At 37.8% G+C, this 13,226-nt stretch overlaps 1 protein-coding gene across 1 annotated transcript in view; it reads left to right on the top strand.

Annotated features, from left to right (window-relative positions):
* Window positions 1-13,226, top strand: part of LOC127974437 (myocyte-specific enhancer factor 2D-like) — a 62,560-nt gene that overhangs the window by 25,074 nt on the left and 24,260 nt on the right. The window contains 2 exon segments of the mRNA XM_052577672.1: window positions 5,782-6,206; window positions 10,059-10,262. Of these exon segments, the coding sequence (XP_052433632.1) occupies window positions 6,153-6,206; window positions 10,059-10,262 (258 nt within the window). The 5' untranslated portion in view covers window positions 5,782-6,152.

Below are 13,226 nucleotides of genomic sequence, written 5' to 3'. Positions count from 1 at the left end.
AGTAAATCGCTGCAGGGTCTCACAAGGCTCCATTTTTGCCCCAGTTTACCTGTTGCTAATGTTTCGAACAACACACACAAAAAAAAAACACTGAGCATGAGGGTGTCTCCTCAAAACACCTTTGCTCTACCACAATTTCTTTGTGGCTCCATGTTGGACCAGCCAAGCTTGTTTTTTGTCTTCTTCACAGGTCATATAGCAGATAAGCTTGCAATGATTTCCTTTTACTCTAGCATAGTTTGGAAATTGAGTTTAAGATCAACATGAAACATCATTTGTGACCTATTTTGCTTAATGAGAGTTAATACCATTCTGGCTGATATTGATATGTTGATGATTGGTCAGATGGTAAGCTTACACATGGCCTATATTAAAATGTTGTTATTCTGTCTAAATAATAAAATGAGTTGTAAATGCTAGACGTGTTCAAAAAATTCAAACAGAGAATTGCTAAAGATCGCCTTTAACAATGTCAATAGGGGAAATGAGCACTGACTAATACCTATACGATACAATTTTTTTTTATAGCGGCCACTAACTGATATGGTACCAAAATATTGTCCATCACTATCCATAATGTTGCTTATTTCTAAGCAAAAAGGAATATTCAACAAGACTTCAGCTTAATTTTATCCATTGGGAATTGCTTCGATGCAAAGCGGCCTCTAAATGACTTTTTGAAGACATCACATATGCAAACAAATTATGCACAACAAGACCATGAATAAGTATTAAGAAAAGTAAATTGTGTCCATTTTGATTTAGTCATTAGCATTGGAGTTTTCTAGTGATAAAAACTGATTTATGTGTATTATGTGATAATCATGGATTATAATTTTTTTTTGAGTAAATGTGTAAAATGCATTTTTCATTTCCATGAATTAGCAAAATGAAATTTCCACTTGGAATCATTGATTTATATGATGTAAACACATATGTGTATTCTTTGGTGTATTGGTCTCCATTCATGTCGATTGTAATTTACATTCTATTGTCACAATATCTTAATCAGCACGTTTAGTTTTCTTCCTCAGTACAAAATAGCTTTTACTAGCTCCGGCAGTGCCGAGATATTGCTGGCGGTGACAGAGCTGTGGTCATGGGGCGTTTTGTATAGTACCAATGTACAAAAACTGTAAACGGCCGAATTAAATAACTCTCTGTCCCAGTCGGTGACCTCCCGCTCTGAGCTGGGAAGGTGATGGATTTCTCAGCACAGCTTTGGACCCGGTCCAAGCCCAGCTCTGGCACGGTCCCTTATCTCCAAGCCCCAGGCCACTCTGCCTCTAGTTACAGGCAGGGATAACAAAACTGGGCTCTCTCACACACACCCTATGTAGGAGATATGCTTACACATGCACACGCGCTCGCAAAGAATACCATATGCCCACACATGGACGAGGGCAGTGTGCGCTTATCCCAGTGGAGCTCTGGTACTTCAGCGTCCTTGTGAGAAGCAATGCAGCCCAACCATTTGGGTCAGAGCTACTTGAAGATGGAGAATTACTCGATATAGTAAAAGGTCACAAACTTGTGACTCTTTTTTTCTTCCCTCTTGGGTTTCTCTATAGCAGCGTGTCTTTGGACGTGTTTACACCAAGGTGTTTTTTCACTTGTTTGCAAGCCTGTGTAAATGTTGCTTTGCTTGTGTTGCACGCTGAAGCTTGGTTCCGCAGGATTTCCTTAGTGGTATGAGCAAGCCGCAACTCAAAATTATAACACCTTCCCCTGTATGTGTGTGTGACAGCTGCATCATACAACGGCTCACCTTTTTGCTCTGAGAGCAGTGAGAAATGCCTTGCTGACAACGTGTTTGTGTGTGTGTGCCTGCGTGTGTGTGTGTGTGTGTGTGTGCTTGTGCGCTCATGTACATAAATGTGTTTATTTATTGTGTATTAGTTTTCGTGAGCAGAACTAATTTAAGATAAGAAGGTTTTTGTTTTTTGTTGCAGGGGGTTCCCCTAGCAGATAAAACAGAAAGGAACCAGTGTTTATCAGTAACCTTCTTTGTTTGTTCTTTATTGTTTAATTGCGGTGCTTGCTAACCCTCAAGGTTAGAGATCTAAACAAACCCCAGAGTTCCCCAACTTTGTCATTTAACCTGTCCCGTACCATTTGTTCTATAAACTTATATAATACGTAAAATCATGCAGCCTGTTGGAAATGGGCTGTTGTTTTTCTCAGCAATGAGACTTCGAATTTTCACCTGCCTTAGGATAAACTGCATAAAAAAAACCTTCTCACATTGACAGAACTCTTACAGTATCTGGAATTTTCTGACTTCGAGCACAATTTAGCAACCGCATAAAATGTGCTAAAAACCATACTGTACGCCCTAACACCCTGACATTTGTGGTAACACCCCTGAAATTCAGGGGCAAACACTACTCTCATTTTCCTGCTAAAATGTCAAATTAGTCATACGATCACCATCATTCATTCTTTATTAACATTATTTTATGCATATTTGATACATAATGTTGTCAATATAATTTAGTTTGTATTGAATAAATACTTTAGTTTTAAACAATAATGTAAAAATAAAACTGATTTGATAAATTCTTATATTATTATAATTAGTTATATTATTTATCAGTTTATATTAAGTATTTAATGTATCCTAAATAAAATAATTTCTTCTTATTGACTCTCTGATATCCTCTTGCAGCCCCCAGTTTGAATACCAATATCAAGTTGCAGCATTATCAAGCAGCACTTTATGAGTTCTCTGTGGTTAGGGAGTCTGACTGCGAGGAACCGCAGTCTGAGGACACTTTCCAGGTCCCTTGTGAAGCGACTGAGATCAGAGCTGGGAATTAGCCCCTCTTGGCGCTCACAGGGTTAAAGGTCAAACTCTGACTCTCATTGCAGATAAAGAAGTCTTTCCCTACAGACCAAAATGCACAAACGCACTCCGACTCACTTTGAACTAAAGTCTGTGCTGCTGTCAGCCGGCTGAGGAAACCTTTCCTGTCGACACATCCTCTCCATTTGGAGTTCGAAAACTCACATAAACATTTACGCGCACACACACACTGCTCAATATTTTACTGTGAAAGAAGCGATGACACTTGTGACAGGGATTTTTTTCTGTCATGCCCAGCAGCTTGGATTGTGTTTAAGAGTATTTGAGGTACTGCTTTCTGACCTTTTCTGTCACTCTAGATGTTAGAACAAACAAAAAGTGATGGTGAGTTTGTAGTCCTAGATGTCTTTTTCAGTTGTTTTGTTATGAAAGGAGAACACTGAAGTTAACGGAGCGAGCGGATTTTGTCTCTTAAGACACTTTTCAAGAGAATTTTCAGGCTCAGTTTGAACTTTGACATTGACTAGATTTTTTCCGACCACCAGTCAAAACTGATGCCATAAGCACACCGTTTTTTTTTTGTTTTTTTTCGGTCAAAAATCTCATTTTACTATTACAGATGAGTTTGTTGTTGTTTTATTCAGTTTTCTTAAGTTTAAATGCCTGTAATGGGAAACTTATTTCCTGACTGCTTCTCAGAAGAGGAAAAAATAACCTAGAAGAGTTGATACTCTCACGGTGCCATCAGCCTATCAGGATTGCTATGATGTAATTTTGACATGTCGGTTGGAACAAACCACAACCCTTCAAAAGTGTTTACTTTACTAGAAGGAATTTGTTTTACAGGAACAAGGTGGAAGAGTTTTTCCAGTCGGTCTTTTTCACAGTCTTTAATATGCTTCTACTCAACAATAACTCTGAAGCACACTTCTTAATTGTGTGCTTTCTCCAAAAGACCTAGAATTTAAAGGTAAAATCAGGGTTATTTGTTGCTTTTTACTGCATGGAAAGTGGCAAGGAAGTAAGAACTTGTAATTCAAGTTGGTCACAACTCACACAATGTTGTCTCTGTGCATGTGCACTTTGACCTGAAATGAGGAAGTTTGCAGGCTTCCCTGATCAGGGAGTCAGTTTGTGTCAGCAGTCATGTGGGGATGTGAGTGTGAGTGTGTACAAGCTGGATTTATATATATATATATATATATATATATATATATATATATATATATATATATATAGAATTGTGTTTTAAGCCCTTGGTTGTTTTTTTAATCGAAGACGGAGATAAAAATAGCATGTTTTAAAATTATCCTGGCCCATATGACAATTCTTAGGCTGCAGTAAATCCATTCATGCAGCCATTCATTTATACACACACACACACACACACACACACAAACTTGTGCCATCTCGCTCCCAGGCATCTGTTCTCACTGTTTGTTTCTACATGGCTTTTTATTATTCTAAAGTGAAAAATTCACTTAACCTTCAAACGTGGCTTAAATATCCATGTTGACTAAACAGCTAAAAGGGAGACTAGTTAGTGAGAGAAGACTGTGAGTGCTGCTGGATGACACACTCAAGCACAGAAACACTTCAGCAGGTGTTTCCCTGCAGGTGAAGATGCTTTAGGTCTGTAAGAGACATCGGCGTCAGCGGTTTGTGAACGAGAACACATAATAAGACTCTATCAGGCTGCGGAAAAGGGCTCTGCCCAACCATATATATGTGGATGTCATGCGATGTGTTGTTTAGAGGAAACCTAGCTATGCTTGAGGTGAGGATTGTTTATTCTGTCCTGGCAGCTCTTTAAAAGCTTAAGGGTTCCCATTATGGTCCTGAAACAGCAATATCGGGAAATTTCTTAAGTGAAATTTCCCTGCTTGTCAAAGAAATTGACAATATCTTAAAAAGTCATGGAAATTGTTATTGAAGTTTTTGATTCGTTTTGAATTATTTGATAAGCAAGTAATTACTAGATGTGACTCTAATCTTGATAAATGGATTTGTAAAAATCCTTGAAAAATAAAGGAAACTTACTGACAAGAAAGTGTGGGAAGTTTGGAGGCTTGAAATTCTCCCTTCATTTGCTAAAATATAGGGGTGAGTGAGTAGGTGACACAATAATCACAGGCCGCAGATTATTTGACAGGCTCTCCAATAATGGCTTTGTGTTCGAAATTATTGAGAAAAATTATTAGGAATAATCATCTTTAATCAAGATTTTTTTGCTGTCATAAAATTACAGAAGTAGGGTAGCAAGCAGAGCATGTAATTGAAATCTGTTGTAGTTTGTTGGGCTGTTAAATTGGTACAATTTAATTATGTAAAATATTGTACATATTGATGTACACTACTGTTCGTAATTTGGGGTTGGTAAGAGAATGTTTTTTTTTTCAGCAAGGGTACACTATTGTTCAAAAGTGACTGTTAAGATATTTACAGTTACGAAAGAAATCATGTGACTCAAGACTGGAATAATGACTGATGAAAATTCAGCTTGGTCAGAAATAAAAATTACATTTGAACATATATTAAATTGTTTTAAATTATGCAAATATTTCACAATTTTTACTGCAATGAGAATTAAAAAGAAATGCAACCTTTGTGAGCATATTATACTTATAGGCTTATTAAATATAATCTTACCCACTCTAAACTGTTAAACGGTTATGTATATGTGATTCAATGCAATTCATTTGACGAGTTAACCAGCATATGTGATAAAATGATTTAGTATATTTAGTAAATATACTAAATATAGCAAAAGGTTTTTAAGGTAGTATTGTAAGAAGCCCACTTGTCTGTTTTTCACTCTTTTCTAAATTACTTTGATGTTGATACATGCTATATGTAATTTATTTGTGATCCACCCCCAAATTTTTTTTTAAATTGTTTTAATCGATTGACTACCTTAATATTTTGCTGTTGCACCAGTTTTTATTTTATGTTCTGGTCTCTCTTTTCTTTCACAGAATTCATCACAAGACCATCTTCATCTTCATCACCAGATTTTTCCAGGGGGGTTTGGATATCAGAAAAGACACCTGTTGGATGACATGCTGCCTGAGCAGACAATGATCTGAAGGCCCTACCAGGAGGCCACATACTTTCTTTCTTCCTTCCCTCCTTCCTTTTTTTTTATCAGTGGAGGAAGACGGGTGAGCTCAGCTGCCTCAGACAGGTGGCATACAGAGAGAGAGCGAGACTCTCTCACACGCACACATCTTTATACACAGAAGCGACTAGTCGCTGTTTGTGCTCCTGTAGCTCGAGAAATTTTGACCTCTGACCTCACCACACCCCCAACCTTGACCCTACCCCTGCTCGGCCAATCACAGCAGCCATGGGGAGGAAAAAGATCCAGATTCAGCGAATCACAGACGAGCGTAACAGACAGGTGAGTGCGAAGCCTGACTGTCTGCAGTGGCAGTGTTTTTAGTTCAGCATAAAAGACTTCTAAAAACTAGTTTTCTCTGAATAAAACACACAGAGTATACTCGGGAGAGCCTGAAAGATATCATTGGCATTTTAACAGAAACCTTTCTTATTAGTTCTGACTTTTTTGGTGAGTTTCCTTAAGTTGCATTAGTGATTTAGACATCTTGTAAAAGACAAACAGTTTGAGGCAAAATCAAATCTTACTTCTCCAGTGCAAGGTTTCTGTTGATATATTGTTGAAGTTGGGATTTTGACGTGTGTAAATACTTTTTCCCATCCCGGTTTAATAAGCAGAGACAACTACAAGTTAACTACTCATAGGTTGTCTTCCCTTAGGGTGTAAACACCGGTGCTTTCAAAACATTGCTGTTTGTATGAGTGATGAGGTTTTTCAATTTCTGACTCAACTGATGCAGCAGAATTTTGTTTAGTTTTCTTAAATTTTTTAGATATTACAGTTACCTTTAGTTTCTTTAAGTTTTAGTATTAGTTTTTATTCATAATATTGGTACCATATTGGTTATTGGGTTATTGGTTATTGATTTTTTTATTGATTAAACTGTATATTTTACAGACTGTATTGAATACTTAACTATCATGTCATTTCATTAGAAAATCAAATATCTGTTTTTATATAGTACGTTACGATGTTATGATCCCTTAATTCACTTGTATCATGTCAACCTAATTGATCATCGTTACTTTTAATTTATTCAGACAAAATAGAAATGTAATAGTAGCCTGTGATTATTAGTTTTTAGTCATAACAAGAATATTATCGTCTGCAAAAATTTTAAGCGAGTGCTTTGCAAGTTTTATTCAGTCTATGGATAGAGTTTTACTTGTTTTATTTGTAGTATTTTAGTGCTGCCAAAGATAATGTTACTGCATAAACATTTTCAGTTCTATCTAGTGTCATTCTGTGGCATTTCATGTTTTTGAAATGTAATTTAAATAAAATGCAATTTAGGGTGCGTTCACGCAGGCATAGTTCTACGTTTATAATCTGATTAACGTATAATGGTCGGGTTGAATGATGTGTATTTCGTGACATAACTTACTGAACACCCCAATTAATAGTTTAGAGGTTAGTTTAGAAGTATTTAGAGGTTAGTTTAGAAGAGTTTGTTTGCAAGCGGAAGAAGACCCATCTTTTTAGCGTATAAAGTTATTGTCACTTGTTTCATCATTGAAACAAGTAGTTTTTAAAACGAATTCCAAGCCATTTCATGTTGACGTCAACATGAAACATTAGTTTATTGCCCGCCCACTTGTTGGTCTTTTCGCGTTGATCTGACTGAAAATGCAAATTCTTCTTTGCCACAAGATGCCGCTTCTGGAGCGGTAAAAATAGCTGTTTCCCCAGTGACGCTATACACAAAGTAGCACTGCGCTCACAAATGCTGCTTTATCAGGTATTACAGCCATGATGAAATGCAGATTAGCGTCATGCAAAGGAGCAGTTAGAAAAAATGAATTGTTGAGCGAATCGTTTGGGAGTCGTTGAGCAAGTAAGGTAAAAATAGATGAATATTCTAAGACAATGAAAATTGACCTTGGATGCATGTCAACCGGTTGTTTTGGAGTCCCAAAACCATAATATGAACTTTTCATTACCCATAATAGGGGCACTTTAATTTTCATGTACTTTGCATGTTAGTTTTCGATAACTATACAAACAATGCAATGTTTTAGTTTTGTTTAGAGGAGTGTTCATTTTTGCTGATTTTTTTATATCATCCTAAATGGTGTTGACCTAAGCTTCATTTCTGTTCTCTGTTCCAACAGGTAAGCCTGTCATATAAAACCCATTAAATCACAGACTTCACAACAGTGTCCTATTGAAAGCTTAAAGTAATTAATTGTGTTTAGTTTGGAGTTAAATGTTCTACTCAATCTTTCCCTCCATGTTGGTGAGAATGTATGGGAAATGTTGTTCTGGTCACAGTTGTGCTGATAGGTGTAGTCACTCTGACCGGAGCAGGTGTGCATACTCAACCTCAGCTTCGCTGTGTCAGCGCTCTCAGTCTCTCTCAGGTGTGCCTGACTAATCATATTTTTAACAAAGTTGCAAAAAAAGTCTTGGAGTTTGTTTGACCCAGATTAGGTCTATTTATTTATATATATATATATTTTTTATAAATATCCCTTTGAATTGAGATTTCTTCCGGAAATTAATCTGCTTTGCTCATCTTGTCCTTCTGACCTTCCTGTGGTGTAACAGGTATTTGGGCAATTAAAGAATTAAAGAGTGCGAGAAGAGGACATGAACTACAGTCTTTGCTGCAATACAATGTGTCTTTTAATTACCGAACTCCAGCATTGAGGCAAGTATATAGGAGAGGTGTAGAAGAACAGAGGCATCAGAACTGACAGGCGGCAGCAGGTGAGAGAGCGAGCTAGAGTCCGCATGTGTAGTAAAGGTCAGTAGGTAAGCATTCGGCCCTGAGGTTAATTGGATCGAGAGAGTAGCGGAAAGAAGTCAGGTCGCTGCCTCTCAGCGTTCTTCACAATGATAAAGTTGTGTTCTCCTGTTGCCATTGGTTACCTGCGATTTCTATTTTCGATGGCAATTATGTTGCTGGTGTTTATCCTGGTGCTGGTGTGGAGAGAAGGAACATCAGCTCTCTGATTGTCGAGGTGGAGGAGATTCTTGCACCTAATGGAAAAGGGCTTTTATTTACAGAGATGCAATCACTGTCTGCTAACACTGTCGAGCTCTTAAGGTTATGGAGTCCAGGGTCTGAGCAGAAAAATTTTCTGTCTAGAGGTGGCACTTTTGCTAGCAGAGAGCAAGAAAGCGGTAGAAAACTGTTTGGTCAGTTTTGAGAGAGAAAATCAGCTCTTGGGTGGCAAATCTTGAGTCAACCTCTGTGCACTGCAAAAATTCCTATAAGAGTAATTCACAAAACACCGTTTGGTTTCCATTTGGTTCCAGACCTTTGTGACCTTTCTGTTGAGTTACAAAAGATGGTTTGAAGAATGTAGTTGATTTCATTTTCACCTCGGTATCACAATGAAAAGTGACTGGAGCTTTCAAGCTTCGAAAATAACACAAAACCCCATAGAAATATCATACAAGTAGTCCATAAAAATCCATAAAATAAGACAAATTTACCTAAGAAGCAAAACTGCATTAGACATCGTTCTCATTTCTCATCTCTTTACTCATCCCAGCCTAACCCAGTCTTTCTCTTTTTTATATTTAATGACATTTAATTTAAATGGAAATTGGTTACCTGCGATTTCTAATTTCGATGGCAATTATGTTGCTGTTAACAATTATTAAGTGAAATGTTAACAATTAAGTGAACTCTGAACAAGTCTGGATTCTGGATAGGGTTTATCTGGCTTGTTGGTGTGTTCATGAATCGTACATCACTACTTTCAGCTAGTGCACATCAAGATTGTCAGTAAATAATGTCTTAAAGTTCATTCAAATTTTCCCTTTGAATATCTTATGTCTATCATATTAGTTTAGAAGACCATGTTTATGAAATCGTAATGGTGCTGTTGCATCTTGTTGAATCTCCAGTTTGAATCTTGAAGCTCCAATCCTCATTCCTGGACATTTTATTTAAATTAAAAATGAAAATAGATTCTTCAAAATATCTTCTTTTGAGTTTCACAAAAGAAAGAAAGGTTTGGAACAACATGAATATGTGTAATCAGTTGCTTTAGGTGAACTATAAGTTTAGTATCTTATTTTTTATTTAACTGTAAACACGGATATATTTTTCAGTTCTCACCCTTCACTCAATCATCATCTTTTTCTGCCTGTCTAAACTAATCTTTCTCTCTCTATCCACAGGTGACCTTCACCAAACGGAAGTTTGGTCTGATGAAGAAAGCCTACGAGCTCAGTGTGTTGTGTGACTGCGAGATTGCCCTCATTATTTTCAATCACTCAAACAAGCTCTTCCAGTATGCCAGCACCGACATGGACAAAGTGCTCCTCAAATACACCGAGTACAATGAGCCGCACGAAAGCAGGACCAACGCTGACATCATCGAGGTAACACAGACATACAAGCCCACCATGAATCCTCCCAATTTCAGGTGGCAGGAAATAGTTTTATTTGTTTGTTGGTCTCATTCGTCCTTTATTTGTTTGCTCCTTCTCTTCATTCCTTCCTTCCTGTCTTTGGTGAACCATGTTAATTTGGTTGCAGTAGTTCAGTCAATATCCCTATTTGGTCGGGACTAGTTTTCCCTGAGGAGGCCAGGTAAATGTGTGTGTTTTTCCTCACAGAAACCTTGTTAAAATCACAGCACAAATTACCTACGGTTTTCCGGCTAACAAACAAGTCCTCTGAGAAAGATCCCATCCAAAAAGGAATGGCTGTAATTGCGATGCCTTTTTTTACATGGAGCTTCTCCTCGTTTATTTTGACCTTTATCGAATATTGTAACCAAAGCTAAATTTGTCACTTCATTATTACATAGTCATAGCCTTCAAAATGGATTTAGACTGGGATAATACCATGCTAATTTGATTTAATTTACATGGTACTTCTAAGAATATTATAGTATTACCTTGTTACCATTTCCAGGATACCTTGGTTATACCATAGGAACGATGTAAATCCACAACATTGCTATTTCTTCAAGAAATGGCAAGGCTTTTGCATAGCTAAACACTCACCCATAGGGAGGCCGGGCGCATGTGTAAGAGAAAGAGTGTGTGTGAACGTCAAGAGAACATGAAGGGTGATTCAGAGGCTTGTGGATCTCTATATGCTGCTTGGATAACTGCCTGGACGATGGTGGGACAGGAGAGATAGGGACAGCTGCACCCTCTACCACCTCCTGCCTTTGGCCAGAGAGGAAAAAGTGGCTTACACACAAACACACACACGGTGCCCATCCGGTGTCCGTCCTGTCCAACACAAGATGGCGACTGCGTGTGTGTGGCATGTTGTTCTGGGGAGCATAACGTTAACATGGAAAGAACAGCAGCATCGGAAGAGTGTTAAGATAGTGGAACTGAAACACCACTTGAATTAAAAGGATAGTTCACTCAAAAATGAACATTTTGTAATTTACTCTCTCTTTTTTTTTTTTTACTCTCTCTTTCTTCGTTTTGAACCCGTAGCTATTTTTTACGCCCTTATGCACCTTATTGTAGCCTTTTCGTATAATGTGGAATTCAGTGCAATTTATGAATTGGACCATACTATTTGAATTGGAAGATTTAAAAAAGAGTGTCTCAGATAATATAGTTGGAATGTTGCCTGAATAAAAAGACAGTTCACCTACAAATGAAAAGTTCTGTCTTTATTTACTCACCCAAATAGTATTAAAAACTTTTATGTTTTTTTCCTGTCTTGGTGGACCTTCATGCAGCTGTTTTCCACAATGAATCATTCAGAGCAACTTATGAACAGGATCAAGTGTTTAGTTGAAATAAACCAGTTCAAAAGAATCATTCGCATGCAGATTGAACTGGTTTGGTTGATCAACTCACTGACTCAATGATTCAGATATTTTGGTTCTCGGGTTAACAGCTCACTGAAAAGGAAGATTGTCAGTGAATAACAACTTATATTTAGGTGTTTTACAGACACAAAACTATCACATAACCTCAGCGGAAGAGTTAAAGAGTGTTTTAAATAGTATAGTTGAAATGCTGCCTGAATTTAAGAGAGAGTTCATTATTTACTCAGAGTAAATTATTTACTCACAATATTCCAAACTCATGTTTTTATTAAGTTTTTTCTTGACTTGATGCAGGTGATTTCCATTATGAATAATTCAGTGCAAATTGATCATGCATTTAATTTAAAAGAACCAGCCCAAAAGATTTTGTCTTCAAACTGGATAAATTTGGTACTCAAGTTCAAATCACTGATTCAATGATTTGGTTGCTTTGGTTCTTGGGTTTACTAGAGGGAAAGATTATCAGTGAAGGACAGCTTCAATTTGGGTCTTTTACTCATTAAAAACTATCAGGACTAAAAAATCCGGGATGTAGTGTGCAAGTCATATTAACCAATTTGTCATTGCTATGGATCAAGGGTAAGTCGTGGCCTAGTGGTTAGAGAGTTTGACTCCTAACCCTAAGGTTGTGGGTTTGAGACTCGGCCATACTCGGCTGTATGTCACGTCACTTATTCACTGTGACCTATGAACAAATACTATACTATTGGACCTACTGGATAGTTGGTAAATAACGACAGAATTAAAATTTTCGAGTGAACTGTTCCTTTAAGACATCAAATGGGTGTGTGTACAGAAAATGCCATGTTTATTTCAACATTAGGTGGTCATTGCGTGCAGTTTCAAATGCAGTCATCAGAGGGTGAATACTTATGTATAGTGTGTGATGCTGAGAAACTGATGACTTTTGCAGAAGCCCCCAGTGGTACAGGTGCATGTTTCCTGTTGGTTGCAGCTGCAGAAATCTCTTAAGAGTGTGTGTGTGTGTGTGTGTGCGTGTGTGTGCATGTGTGTGTGCGTGTGCGTGTGCGTGCATGCACTGTGGTGAGGGCGTTAGGCCGCTGTGGGCCACATCAGCTCAAGCCTGACTGGGCTGCTTTGTGTGTGTAAAGGCTGAAGGCTGTCTCATGTAATATTGAGAGGCAGAGTGACAGTAGAGGCAGACCTGGTACAGAGTTTCCAGTGTTTGGCCTGATGTTTTTAGGGGCAGTACCATTCAGAAGACTCTTCCTGTAGCTCATGTCTATGTATTCTCTGCTTTACCTGGTTGTTTGACTTTTAGAGATCAAAAAGTGACAGTCAGGCAGGCAAAAAGAGAGAATTCATTGAAGTAAGGAAGATTCACAGTTTATAAATGATGAAGTGGCTTACAGACACCCAGAGAAAAACCCTCATTCACCCTACAGCTCACTGTGTACACACACACATACACACACACACACACATATTCAGGCAGGCATGCTTTCACACTGATGCATGACTGAACAGACTCATATGTACGCACACTGCCTCTCCTCTTCTCTTGCTACATATCTCTCTT

This window comes from Carassius gibelio, chromosome B16 (genome assembly GCF_023724105.1).
Source record: "Carassius gibelio isolate Cgi1373 ecotype wild population from Czech Republic chromosome B16, carGib1.2-hapl.c, whole genome shotgun sequence".
Taxonomy (NCBI): domain Eukaryota; kingdom Metazoa; phylum Chordata; class Actinopteri; order Cypriniformes; family Cyprinidae; genus Carassius; species Carassius gibelio.
This window is presented reverse-complemented; position numbering and strand designations above follow the sequence as displayed.